Source organism: Phascolarctos cinereus, unplaced genomic scaffold, assembly GCF_003287225.1.
Source record: "Phascolarctos cinereus isolate Bilbo 61053 unplaced genomic scaffold, phaCin_HiC Scaffold_5;HRSCAF=322, whole genome shotgun sequence".
Lineage (NCBI taxonomy): Eukaryota > Metazoa > Chordata > Mammalia > Diprotodontia > Phascolarctidae > Phascolarctos > Phascolarctos cinereus.
In genome coordinates this window covers 70,190,655-70,205,347 of record NW_027555958.1, presented here as the reverse complement: position 1 = coordinate 70,205,347, position 14,693 = coordinate 70,190,655, and the positions used below count along the sequence as shown (strand labels likewise).

The 14,693-nt window shown below is 38.1% G+C and overlaps 1 protein-coding gene across 1 annotated transcript in view; it reads left to right on the top strand.

The window, feature by feature from the left end:
- The window catches only part of PALMD (palmdelphin), a 71,590-nt gene extending 62,253 nt beyond the window's left edge, over positions 1-9,337 (top strand). The window contains 6 exon segments of the mRNA XM_020999665.2: positions 486-600; positions 739-772; positions 896-1,009; positions 2,026-2,054; positions 2,056-3,106; positions 8,903-9,337. Coding sequence (XP_020855324.1) covers positions 486-600; positions 739-772; positions 896-1,009; positions 2,026-2,054; positions 2,056-3,106; positions 8,903-8,946 — 1,387 coding nt within the window. The 3' untranslated portion in view covers positions 8,947-9,337.
- The last annotated feature ends 5,356 nt before the right edge of the window (positions 9,338-14,693 follow it).

Sequence of the window (14,693 nt, the reverse complement as noted above, 5' to 3'; positions counted from 1 at the left end):
GTCATATCTCCATTATCTTCTAGTTGTGGTATTGATTTTTTTAACCCATGTGTAAGACTTTACCTTTATCTTTACTAAATTTTATCATATTAGCTTCAGTCCCATGTATTAACCTAGTAAGATTGTCTTGCATCCTAACTGTATTATCTAGTGTGTTGGCTGTCTATACCAAGTCACTAATTTAGAATAATACTGGTAAAAATGTTAAAAAGCACCAGACCAAGGATATATTCATACCCAAAGTCTTCCAGCATGTTGGGAGTTATTAGAGCTTGTCCTTTCTTGGGAGAGTGTTTGAGAACTGTAGATCATCTTCCCATCCCAAAGAGACATCCAGAAAAGGAAGTACTTAGTGAATGAATAGTCCCCTATTCCAAGCAAATTGCTCAGTCTTCTCCTTTACATGAAAATATTCTTAGTGGATATTTGGCAACCAATATGCTATAGTATCAGCCTTTACCAACTCTGTAAACTTTTGTTCTCAGACTTGAGAAAGAGATTGAAGAGCTTGAAAAAGCAGAATTGAAAGTCTCAGCTCATGAAGAAACAATTTTAAAGAAACTAAAATCAGTTGAGAGAACTGCAGAAGACATTATAAAGGTATGTAGTGAGGATTTTAAAAATTATTCCTTCACATACTTAGTCCTCCTAATAGTATCCAATATTACTAAAATTTAGTCTATATTTGAACTAATTTTCAAAAACTGTAATAATGATAAAAATATTTTTTCTTTGTAGTCTGTGAAGGTGGAAAAGACAGAAAAACCAGAAGGTATGTATAGCTTGAGGTAGTCTGGTTCTTAGAAAATGAAGGTATTGTTTTTACAAGCCCGTTTACAATTTTATCATTGATTTAAAATATTCTGAACATATTGGTTCTCTCTCAATTTCACAGAGACCATTGAAGACATCTATGCCAATATCCCTGATCTTCCAAAATCCTACATACCATCTAGGTTAAGGAAGGAACGAGATGAAGGAACAGAAGAAGATGAACAAAATAGAAAAGGTATTCCGGCAGCTCATCATATTGGCAGATTTAGAATTCAGGCTTCAAAATTTTCAAAATTTGCTGTACCAATCTGTGCTCTGACTACAACCAGAATTCCCCTGAACTTGTCTTTTTGTATGTCTCATGAACTTGTAATATTGTTTTTGGTTAAACACTAGTCCTTATGAATGTAAATAGTTTGTATAAAAAAAGTTTGTATAATTGAAGAATTGTTTTCTCATAGTCCATCTAGGGCCTAACAAACCATTCCTCTGGGAAGGTGAACCTCCTAGAGCATGAAGAGGTTTGGAGTATTCGGGTAGACCAGGGACAGTTATCTGGTGTTTCTCAACCCTAAGGAATGTCTGCAATATCAGCCTCAGCTCTGACAATAATAAAGGACTCAGCATAGGTCAGATTAATATGTATGTATGTATATATGTGTCAAGCATTTATTAAGCATTGACTATGTGCTGGAAAGTATACTGAATTGGTTCCTGACCCCAAAAAAACTTACACTCTGTCAAAATTCTCCTTTGTATATTTCTCAATAGTTAGAGTTGTATAGTTGTAAATCTTCATGTAGAGAAGGATACACTATTTTCATGAGTAGAGTGAGTCATTCAACAAGCTTTGAGATAGCACCTATTCTGTGTTATACACACTGTATTAAGAGATAGTGATACAAAGAAATGTAAGAGACAATCTCCGGTCTCAAGTAGTCCACAGTGTAATAGGCAGACAATATAAAACAACCATGTACAAACAAGACATATACAGAGCAAGGGGAAAAATGAAGGCAGAAGTTTATGTTCACTCCTGCAGGCTAATCTTGCCTAGGGGGAAACAGTCCAGAGAAGGGAGACTATGATTAAAAATCTGTAGAAAGGCAACAGCAAACCAACACCAGAGTCCTTCTGCTGGGAAAAAAAGGGTTAGCTTGTGAAACTATGAGATCATGATGTCAGAACACCTCTTCATATTCTGCTTGTTATTACAGTGTTAAATTAAAAATGAACTCTCTCTCTCAATAGCTTTGTATACCATGGAAATTAAAGTTGAAAAAGGACATGAAGACTGGAGAAAGCACAGTACTATCTTCAATACCTCTCCCATCTGACAACTTTAAAGGTACAGGCATAAAAGTTTATGATGATGGCCGAAAATCAATCTATGCAGTCAGCTCCAATCACCATGTTGCACATAATGGCACTGATGATCTAGGACCCATTGAGGTGGAGGAACTTTTAAGACAAGCCTCAGAGAGAAACTCTAAATCTCCAACTGAATATCACGAGCCTGTGTTTGCCAACCAGTTCTGCAGACCTTTAACCCCACAGAAAGAAGGTGTAACCCCTGGACCAAATCTTCAAGAAAGGATGCACATTCAAGCTAATGGACTAGGCAGTAGTTTAAATGGTTCTTCACACAATTTGGGAAATGGCTTACAGAAGGATAATCATCTCCGCACCATGCGACCAATACCTCGCCCCAGATCAGTGGTTCAGCAGACAGAGGACAGTCTTCGTACCCAACCAAAGACGATGCCATCTTGGGAAGAAACAAGTGTGACGCAAGAGGAATGTGTGCCCTCTTCCAAGGCAAGAGAGAGCCCCCAAGAGCCATCCATTAGGAAGTCAGTACACCAGCGTTCTTCACCAACTGTGCAGGAAGAAGAGGAAGACATCAAGTACAACATCGTTCATTCCATGCCTTGTAATGTAGATGACTCAAAACCTGTTACCATGATTTTCATGGGATATCAGCAAGCAGAAGAGGAGGATGAAGAAGAAAAAAAGCTCCTAACAGGGTATGATGGAATCATCCATGCAGAACTGGTGGTGATTGATGATGATGAAGAGGAGGAAGGAGAAGCTGAGAAACCATCCTATCATCCTGTGGGTCACTACAGTAAGGTTTACCAACCTACTAAGCCAACACCACTCCCCAGGAAGAGATCAGAAGTCAATCCTCATGAAAACTCAAGCCATCAATCACCTCACAAAAAGCCCATAGCTTTAAATGAACAAAAGGAAAGCTTAAACTACCCCACCCACCATTCTAACCTAGATAGCCAGAGAGCTGGAGATGGGACAGAGGATCCTTCTCTCACAGGTAATAAAAATGACAAGGCATGCCAATGCTGTTCAGTCATGTGATAAACAGCTTCCTTAAGCTCTCTTTCTGATTAATAAGCCTTCTTGCTTAGCTCGTCTTTGATTATCAGATAAACTAACATGGAATTACTTTTTTTCATAATCGTTCATCTGAATTGTTGTCACTATATATCCAAGTTATTAACTCATGTTTCTTCTTATACATGAAGTTAAATTTGGCATGTCTAAACTTAAGGTGGGTAATCTTGCAAGGCCAGCCCAAAAAAATGCCTTTGATGGTCAGGAAGAGGGGATGGACAAACATTGTAGTCATATTTGTATATTGCATTATTTTATCTTACTTATTTAAAATCCCCTTCAAACATGTTATGCTATTTTATGTGCTATTTTTTATATTGGGTAACTGATAGAATTATTTTTTTTTGTACGTATCAAATACTTCAATATTATTTGTGTATCATTTAACATAGGCCTTAATTTTCAAGAAAAGCCAAGCAACAGACTTTATTTTCCTGGTACTTTTCCTACCTTGCCTTCACTGTGGGTTGGGTTTTTTTTTTGTATTTTAATAACTTTATTGCCTGTTTCCTTATTCTTTTCTGTATTTTTAAATAGGAGAAACACCAGCTTTCCTAATGCTTGTATATATCTTTTAATTCTGCATTCCCTTTTCCAGTCCAGCAAATTTATTTTTAGACAGATTTGTTATACAAATATATACATTTCTCATGCTATCAATTTTTATAACAGAACATGAATGGGAAAAACACTTCTGACATTTTTTCTATAAAAATGACAACTCATCTTTTTTTAGATTTATTGCATCTCAGTCACCAGGACAGAGGCAGAGTATTGATTTCCACTTCACATTTGTAAAGAACACAAAGAGGCATATCATAATAAGTTAGAATGATTATATTAACTGTAGAGGAAGCCATGGCATAGGGTATTGAATGCTGGGCTTGGAGTCAAGAAGACAAGTTCAAATACCTCCTATGACATTTATTAGGTGGGTGGCCCTAGACAAGTCACTTCAGGGAGTTTGAGGAGGGAGGATTATGGGTTGAATCACAAACAATTTGTAATCTGTATTGGTAGAAAGAGTTCCCATACTGGGAGTTTTCCATAATCTTCCTTAACTTTGACTATTGAAAGATAAGAATCAAAGGCACTGAGGATTATAGAAAGTGAAAGAATTTCTAAAGCTTATATTAAAGAGGATTTTATTGAAAAGCAATGATTTTAAAGTTCCAACAAATCCAAAACATTTCAAAGGTATGATTCTACTTGTATTCTCCATAAAGTGTCTTCCTAAGCTATTTAAGTGTCCATAAGGCTGCCTTCAACATGACAAACAACTGAGCTCCATTCCATTCATTTAGCTAATTAAATTAAATATGCTATTTCCAGATCTAGTTTGGTTTTTTGTAGAAACTTTTGGCTTCTTGGAGAGAGTGCCCTTAAATTCCGATTTACATCAGAACTGAAAAGATGGGACTTCATAAAAGCAAACCTGAGCCACTACCAGCTTTTCTTTCTGTTCCAACAATGAGCTTTGTTTCAACTTTAAACCTTTCAGCCTAATTTCAGTTAAGAAAACAATTCAGGAGGCTTTGAAAAGCATAATGACCATTTATGATCAACAATGACTGTATTACCTATCTCAAAAACCTCCCCCTTCTTGAACTTGGAAATTAACCAACTCCCTTCAACACCCTCATTTCTTCTGCTCTAAAGTGTGTCAACACATTTACAAAGTGGATAAAGGCAGGAAGTGACTAACTTTTTCAGAAAACACTGAGCTAAAATCATCAAAACAGGAAAACCTATTCCAGACAAAGTAACAATTCAAAGGACTCTATTATCATTGAAAGTTACTTGTAAGATAAAATATTCCTAATTCACTACCTCTCCCATTAAATTGTTTTAGATCTCTGTTTTCTTATTTAGACCATGAATTACAGATCTAAGATAAAACCTTAGTAAAGAAAATGGTCTAATATCTATCTATCTATCTATCTATAGATAGATAGATAGATAGATAGATAGATAGATAGATAGATAGATAGATAGATAGATATCTAAGTCTGCAGGCTCGGCCTTACACACAGGTAGAGCCAGTAGCTACCTATGAGAGTTGATTTCAAAGGCATCAGGAAGCTCCCTCATTTCTTCCCTCCCCTCAGTTTAAAAAAAAAATTGCTACTCCAATCTTTTCAGGTGGTTTCTACCATTGCATTCAACTGCATTCCTTTGACTGGATTCCTTAAGAGTCCAGACAAAGTGGAAATTATCCTGTGAGAGGTAATATTTAAAACATTATCAGTAATTTGCACATTATGGTGAGTGTGTGTAGTAGATTATTTCCTGATATCTGGTTTTCAGAGGATGGAAGACTAAGAGAGCATGAGAACCTCAGATGACACTGGGGAGAGGGATGCGTTGGGAAAAGGGCTTACTTAGCAAAGGGAAATTGGATACACTGAAGCTAAAATATGCCAACTTCGCAGATCTGTGAAAGAGCATCAAGCATACCAATCACGATTTTAGACAGTGATTTTGACACGGACCTAAAGACACCTTAGTGCTAAATATAGATACTTATTGGACTATCAAACGGCACTGCTAATGCTCTATTTTACAGAATTTCAATATGGGAAGGAACCACAAAGGTCTTTTAGTCAAGCGCATACACAACCAGGAACCTCTCCCCTTTAGCCCCCTCCCAACAACCCCACTATCTAGTTCTTCCCTTCTACTCCCTTCCCTGACTTCTCTACCTCTGTCTCTCTCTGTTTCTCTCTGCCTCTCCATCTCTTTCTCTGTCTCTCCTCTCCACCCCATGCTCACACCATTTCCTTTGTTCCTCTTTGTCTCCTCTACCTAATCCCTAGGCCTACCATGTGAAACCTGTGGGCTCTCTTAATGGCACTTAAAGCAGCCACAAAAAGGTGACGGTAGTGTTGAAAATTGCCACTGGAAAGCTAAACAACTAAGTCTGGGTCATCCAGACCAATGTCTTTGAGTCCAAGAAGAGGAAAAAGAGAGCCTTAGACGTAGTTGCAACTTGTAGAGATCTTCCTGCCCCTTAGTGTTCTCTAATCCGAAGAATCTACCCTTCCTCTATTGTGTATATGAGCCTGCAAAATGGAAAGAAAAAAATCATAGGCATTTAGTCATCACATCTTTTTTTTTTTTGAAGAACTAGACAGTTGTATTCAAGAGCTCTTTAAAACATGATAACCCATGAAATAGGATACTTGTGACTTTAGCCCTCAGGCCTAACGTGCCATTTTTAAACTTGAATAAACATCTCTCTACACTGCCCACAGCATGGAAAAAAATATTTTCCCTCCTCTCCAACATAGAGAGCACAAATTATAGTGTGAGATGATAGGAATAAAAAAATTAGAGAAAAACTGAAAATACAAATCTTCTTTGCAGTCCAAACTCTGTCTCCTGCTTTGGCATTGTTTACTAATTCTGTAGTTTAATCCCTGGCCAAGGGTAAAAGGATAGTCTTCCATCTAGGCTTCAAGTAGACCAAATCCAGAGATTTATTACTGTTCCTATACTTAGAAAAAAAAAACAATTTAAGTCTAATTTTCTTTAACATCCAAGAAGGAAAAAGTAGTTTGAAAGTCTTTAAAAATAAAACATTCTCTATAAATGTGATTTCTTGATAAGTGTGATTATAGTTTCAGTGCAGATCTTAGATTACCAAAGGATCAGGTTTCCTTCTCAAATCTTAAAAACTATTTTCTGCAGAGCAAGGTGAAGCAGCCAGAGCTGTGTCACAGGGTGGGAAATGTAGGAGGCATCCATAGCACCTTCTTAAGAAAGCTTTCTCCCCTGCCCAACTCTAGCCCTATCAATTAGGTGTGTTTCCTCCCCTTATTGGATACACTTTTATAAGAGTAGAAATTAGTGTTCCCAACATGAATTTTCTCCCCACAATGGCTATGTTCTAGGCCCCTGCATCTCTAGTGCCACTTGCCTAGAGTGAAAAAAAATGGTAGTTGTAGTTGTGATATTCTGTGGTACCTTTAATTCCTTTTATGTAAAGGAGTTTACATTTAAATTAATTTACATTTAATTTACATTTAAATTCATGTCTAGCTGAGCAATCAGAGAGCTTGCCATCCTAGGATTCCTTATACTAAAACTACATCCAGAACAAGTAGCAAGTGAGTGCATCAGTCAGACACAGAGGTAATCATTTATCTGCCCATGTCTGTGGCCGCTGCTGTACAGAAGGTTCTACATATTAACAGCAGAGTACTAGAACATCATTGGAATTATCCAAAGATTAAATCTGTAGGTGTGAAAATATGTTCTGAATTCTTTGCAGCACATCATTGATCCAACAAATGCCCACTTTATGGAAGACTTGGTGCTGGGGTCACAAAGACAAAAAATAATAATAAAAACAAACACACACACAAAAAAACAGCCCCTGCCCTCCAAAAACTTGCATTCTACATATTCCTAAGAGTATACCAATGATTTGTAATCAGAAGATGTGATATACAGGCAGCTAGGTGGCACAGTGGATAGAACACCAGCCCTGGATTCAAGAGGACCTGAGTTCAAATCCAGCCACAGACACATAACACTCACTAGCTGTGTGACCCTGGGCAAGTCACTTAACCCCATTGCCTAACCCAAAAAAAAAAGTGATATATTTAGGCCAATTTAAAGGCCTCTAATTACATGTTCAAATCCTAAATGATCACAAATGACCATGATAGTCTGATTTAAATATGTCTATCATGTGGAAGAGAGATTCAACTTGTGCGGGGAGCCTCAGAAGAGAGAACTCTGAGCGCTGCCTGGAAGGCATAGGAAGGGAGCTTTGGTTCAGCACAACAAAGAACAGCCTAACAATTAGTTGTCCAAAAGGAGAAGGGATTGATTCCAGAGGCCAAAAGTTCTCTGTCACTAGAGGTATTTAAGCAGAGGCTGAGTGACTTTTATCAGAGATATCATACAGGGAATTCATACTTCAGGTAGGGGTTGAATTAAATGTGAAAATGCAAATGTTCATAGATGGGTAGCCAGATGTGGACCTTAGGAGTCATCTAGTCCAAGCCATTTCACAGTTGAGGAAACTGAGGCCCAGAGAGGTTGACTGATTTGCCTAAGGTCTCAAAGGTAGTAAGTGACAGAGATTCTTATCTTCCATATGAGCCTATAGACTCATGGAGAGCATGAATTGTATCTCCAATGCCTAACATAGTGCTTTGCATAAAGTAGACACAAAATAAACGTTTGCCAAATTAAATGAGATCTTCAGTAATCTCCTTGCAACTGTGAGCTTCTATGATTCTCTGAAATAAATTTTGATATATCAGGATCAGAGTATTTATATGGATCCAAATGGGAAAAAAGCCTTTCAAACCTAGTTCTCATACAGCACCTGCTTAGATATCTTCCATAGAAAATAACTCAGAAATGTGCACAGCTACTAACCTCTATGTACCTAACTACATTTAATATTTTCTTCACTGCACTAATTGGATATTTGCTGTGCAAATCTGGCACTCATTTTTCTAATCATTATAATAATAGGCTCCTTCTGTTTCTGAACATACTTCTGTTCTAAGTTAACCACCGCTTATTTCTACTATCTTTTCGTGCATAAATCAATGCTTACGGTGTTGGACCAAACCATTGGAGGTACGTGGCTTGCTTTTCATTTTTTCCAACCCAAAAGATATTTGGAATTAAAATCAGGAAGTTTGTCATGAGTTAACATATATGTATATTTTTTCTCTCTCTCTCTAATTCACAGCACTAAGGATGAGAATGGCAAAACTGGGAAAAAAGGTGATCTGACAGCTGCTCACTTGTGTAACTAAACATCTCTGAAAGAAGAAATTGAAGACAGTCTTCCCATTCTCTTCTGGATGGTTTTGCTTTTATTCCTCTCCTAAATTCCATCCCCAAATGGCATAATGTGTGTACAAAAAATATACATGTTATGTACATAGATAGATACAATACATGCATATGATGCCATGCATTCATGGTAACCATTATTCATGAAAAATATACAGATATGTGGGAAAAACAAATGTTCACTTGTTGCAGTTAAATGACATGCTTTAAGTGGGAAAATTCTAGCATATTTTTATTGAATTGATACCAAAGCATTTCTAATAAGAGCTTGTTAAAGTTAAAAATAAAGTTATTTAAAATAGAAATTAAATTGAGTAACTATATGTTACTAACTGGTACTGTCATTTTTTGTTGGGGGATGTATCATCCCCCTGTGGTTTCATCAATGTCAAGACCTCCTTGTGTGGAAATTCCCTTCCCTTACACAGCTCAGCTACTTATCTACAACTTAGTGTTTACAGGATTGCCTAGGGAAATGAAGAGTTTAAATGACTTGCTCAGGGTCACTTAGCTAGTAGATGCCAGAAGCAGGAGTTGAACCCAGTTCTTCCTAACTCCACAATCAGACCTTCTCCGACACAGAATTCTCATTTTGCTAATGTGAAAATCAGTGTCTTCTCTTCTTTTTACAACAAATCTACATGCTTAGTCTTGAAATAAGGAAATTACCTTGAATTAGCAAAATCATAAAGAAACTAGGTCTGCTTCCAGAGGACTAACTGGTCCAGTTTGGTAGAGATCTCTACTCTAAAGGCATAGACAAGACCTGTCTCAGTGGAGTCTAAGTCCAGGTGGAGCTTGAGCATGTGTCTTTACCAACCATAATTTGACACTTCCTTCTAACTTGAGCCATCACCCTTTCATGCATACTCTCAAGAAAATATAAAGGCAAAGATTGTCCAAACAAAGATGGAATGTTTGATTCTGTCCCAAGGGATGGGTCTTAAATTCCCAGATCCCCAAACAATGAAGGACACAACAAACAGCTAATTGTTGTTCTAGTTAGTGTTGGACCAATTCAAATGAACAAGCCTCAAACAGCCAAAGTTATGAAAAATCAGAATAAGCATGGGGATGGCATGCTATGCCAATGGCAATATTACCGGATTCCATTGTAACAGAATTGCACAAATAAAGCAGACTTTTACCTGGAACAACTTCACAGAGGTCAGTTTGCACATATGCCTTATATAGTCATTGCAAATTTCTTCAAGATGTCCATGCAAAAGATAATTCCTGGATCACCTGGAGGGTCCTAAGTCAAGCCTGATCATTGGAGCAGCAATGCATTTACCAAGACTTCCATTGGCAAGTATTTGGATGCTTCTGATTAATATAAATATAAACATATATATGTACAGATATATGTGTGTATAAATATATATACATGTGTGTATGTGAATGTATACGTGCACATGTATATGCCTATGTATGTGAATATATGTGTGTATATATGTATCAACAATCTGGCTTGACAATAGATAGATAGAGTCAGGCCATATTATTGATAGATATAAATATGATATGGAATTGTGTATGTGTGTGCATAGCTATATTTATTTATTTTTATTTTCTCCCTCTATTATTAGGCAAATGAAGAGGCAGAATGCCAAGGAGAATACAGGGTAGGACTCAGTTAGGAAGAACTGGATTCAAGTCCTATCTCTGATCTATACTGCCTATTTGACTCAGAGAAAGTGTGTAGTAGATAGGGCTTTAGGCTTGGAGTCATGAAGGCATAAGTTCAAATTTTACCATAGACCCTTACTAACTGTATGACCTTGGGCAAGTCACTTTGTTTATATCTTAGTTTCTCTTTCTATAAAAGGAAGAAATTAGACTCTAAAGTCCAATCCAGCTCTGATCCTGTGATCAGTGCTCCCAGGCAGCTCTGAAGACTATGAATTTCAAGTGTCAGTCTGTAATGGTAGAAGGAGTTTCCCCACCGGGAGTCTCTATGCCATGAAATAGAAGGTCTAGTCCAAAACAAACAAACCAAAAGAATAAAACTGGGCGAAACACAGATGGCATCTCTCCTAAGTTGCTATTGTGTGTAGGACTGTGTAAGTGAAGGGTAACATAAATAGAGCTGGCACAAGTCCAAGATTCTTGGCTTCAATTTGTGCAATGAATTTGGGGTCTTTGTATTCATCTACTCCTAGGCTGGTTTCTTTATAACAGCAGATTTGCCCTCTTTCACCATCCCCCCACCCCAACTCCTTAGGTCTCTGCCCCTCTCTTCCCTTCATCTAAAGCATCCTGTTATAACCTGAGCAAGACAGATAAAATGTGCTACTGATTTAAGAAGAACTAATAGTCTTCCTTGAGGACCCCAGTTATTCTGAAATGTTATGACACCACCTGCCAGGGGCCCACCCCTTTAAGGCAAATCCTATCTGATGGTGGACAACAGCTGTTTCTATGATATAGCCAAGAGGTCTCTTCTGGTTTATTCCCTGGGGCCCAAGTGTTTTCTCCTGATTAAAACTCAAATTCACATCCAAGGCACGGAGGAATCACGACATTTTAATCATTACCTGAGTCTGTCATTTCACAAAGAGGGTCATGACAGTAAGTGATGACTTTGAAGAGTAGATGAGATGTGAAGTTATCTGAACTTACAACTTTTGGCATTGATATTGTCCCCACTCTCATCCCACACTCCCTCCATCATTCCTAAAATGCACTGTCTGCTCCTCTTTGCCTATGAGAAATCCTTCTCTTCCTGAAGCTCATAGGAAGAGTGCTAAATTAAGCTCAGAGGATCTGAGTTTGAAACCTGGCTTTCTCACTTACTAGCTGTGTGATCTTGGCAAATCATTTAACTTCCCTGGGCCTCTATTTCCTCATATGTAAAATGAGAGGGTTGGACTAGAATAGATGATCCCAATGGTCCCCTTCCAGCTAGATCTATGATCTCATGCTTCCCAAAACTCCCTCCTTAAATTTCTGGCTACACTCTCTCCTTTGCCCTATCACATCCTATCTTGCAATTATATTGTGTGTATACATGTCATGTCTCCAATATTGGAATGTAAGCTCCTTAAAGGCAGGAACTGTTATATTTCATGTTTGTATCTGCAGTACCTTGAAACCTCCTCCTTTTCCTACACCTCCTTCTTCTCCTCCTCCTCCCTCTTTCTCCTCTTCTTCTTCTCCTCCTTGTTCTCCTCCTCCTCCTCCTCCTCCTCCTCCTCCTCTTCTTCTTCTTCTTCTTCTTCTTCTTCTTCTTCTTCTTCTTCTTCTTCTTCTTCTTCTTCTTCTTCTTCTTCTTCTTCTCCTTCTTCTCCTTCTTCTCCTTCTTCTCCTTCTTCTCCTTCTCAGGAGGGGAAGTAAATGGTAACTGAACCAATGATTTCATTGGTGTAGGAAACTCCACATTAGTAAACTCCCTCTGCCAGTGTAGATAAATTCAATTCAATAAACATTTATTAAATGCCTATTGTGTGCCAGGCACCAGCTATACAGCTTAGAGTTTCAGAGATACCTGGAGTATTGAGTGGTTAAATGACTTTCTCATCATGTCAAAGGCAGGACTGGAACCCAAGACTTCTGGGGCTGATTCTACACCTAACACAGTCCTCTCACCTTATACTTAATAATCTTTTGTTGGATTGTTGAATTCCTGTGCCAAGCACTGAATAGGGGCTGCTGAGAAAACAGATGCAAAGAATGAAACAATCCATACCTAGCAACATGCTTACATTCTAATGGGGAAGACCAGTACATATAAACTTCCATATAGCATAAATATAAAGGTAATAAACACACATATAAGTATATCTACTTTGGGAGGAAGCACACTAGCAGTTGGGGGGGGATCAAGAAAGGCTTCATGTAGAAAGTGGTCTCTAAGCCACATCTTAAAAGGAGAGAGACTACGAGGTTGAGGGGAGCTGAGAGAAAGCCAGTTTGGTGAGACTACAAAGTGCAGGAGGAAGAGTAATATCCAATGAGCCTGAAAAGGTTGGTTGGGGGCAGATTATGTAGTGCTTTAAAAGCTAACAGAGAAGTTTGTTTTATTCTAGAGCAAAAGTTCTTAACCCTTTTGTCACTGATCCCTTTGGCAGTCTGGTGAAGCCTATGGAAACATAGAATAATATTTAAAATGCATAAAATAAAATAGGGTCACAAAGGAAACCAATTTTATTGAAATATGCTTGTAGAATTTTTTAAACCAAATTCACAGAGCACAGTTTAAAAATCCCTGTAATCTTGAAGCAGTAAGAGAAGCTGTTGGTTTAATAGGGTCATATTTGGACTTAAGGGAAATTTTTTTAGCCGAGGCATGTAGGATGGACTAGAGTAGGAGCAGACTTGCAATGGAGACCCATTTTGAGGCTGTTGCAATAATTTAGGCAAGAGATGATGAGGGCCTGAATTAAGGTGGTATGAGGGTAGTATGAACTAAGCTGTATGAGGAAAAATAAGTCAAATGTGAGAGACATTGTGAAGGTAGAAAGGTCAAAATCTGGCAATTGACTGGATATTTGGGGTGAGGGAGAGTGCAGAGTCTTTAGAACCATGTCTATAATTGGGAATGAGTAACTGAAGGACAGTAATCCAATATAATTGCTATCCTATCCAGTTTGAAATCATCTGCAAAACTAAATTACAAATAACAAAAACTTTGCAGATTCTCTCTTGTCTCACAAAATAAAGGTTTTAAAAGTTCTCAACATGTTGGAATAATGGACCTAACCTAAGAATTTACTAAGTTGCTTCAATAAAGCTTTGATTTCATTGATGTAGGTATTCCCTCTTACCGGTACAGGTCATGACTCCATCCATCCATTCCCATCTTGCGCAACTCGTTTTCTCATAGATAATCATAATCATCACAATACCTACATTTATAAAGCAATTTAAGGTTTGTAAAGCATTTTACAAATTTTATATCATTTTATCCTTTCAACAACCATGGGAGGTAGGTCCTATTATTATCCCCATCTTAGTGATGAAGAAAATGAAAGGCAGACAGATTTTTAGTGACTTACCAAGAGGCAGTCACCCAGCTAGTAAGTGTCTGAGGTAGGCTTTGAAGTCAAATCTCTCCTGATTCCAGGTCCAAGATCTCAGTGTTCTTTTCACTGCACAACCTAATTATTTCCTCCTCAGAATTGCTCCCAGTGTGCTTGAGGGATCTTCTTCTAGATCAGTGATCTCCAAAATGTGGGGTCCATGTCCACTGCAAGACATCAATGAGTTCATGTTCCACCAATCAGAAGATAGGAACATGAGTCCCATCCCCACTCCCCTCATGATAGACAATCACAAAATTTGTCTCCAGCACAAGAACATTATCCCTTCTACCCATTATCAGCCTAACAATTCCCTACTTTGCCTTCCCCTCACTCTTGCTGTGCCATCTGCCAACCTTTTCCCTTCTACTCCAGAGTAAGCCCCTCAGAGCCTTTATTACCTAACCTGAAACCAAGCATCAACCAAGCTATACAAATGTTATTAGGCAAATCCACTCTCTCAGGATACTCCCACCCCACCCTCCAGATCATCTTCTCTTTGAAGTAGGCACACTTCAGCTGAATCTCTGCAGAACTCAGGGTTCTGTCCCAGAACCTCTTCTCTTTCCCTCTATACTACTTCTGGGACCAGCTCATTATTTGTGCATGGTTTCTGTCCATGATCTACAAAATAATGAACCAGCTTTGTGATTTGTCCATCCA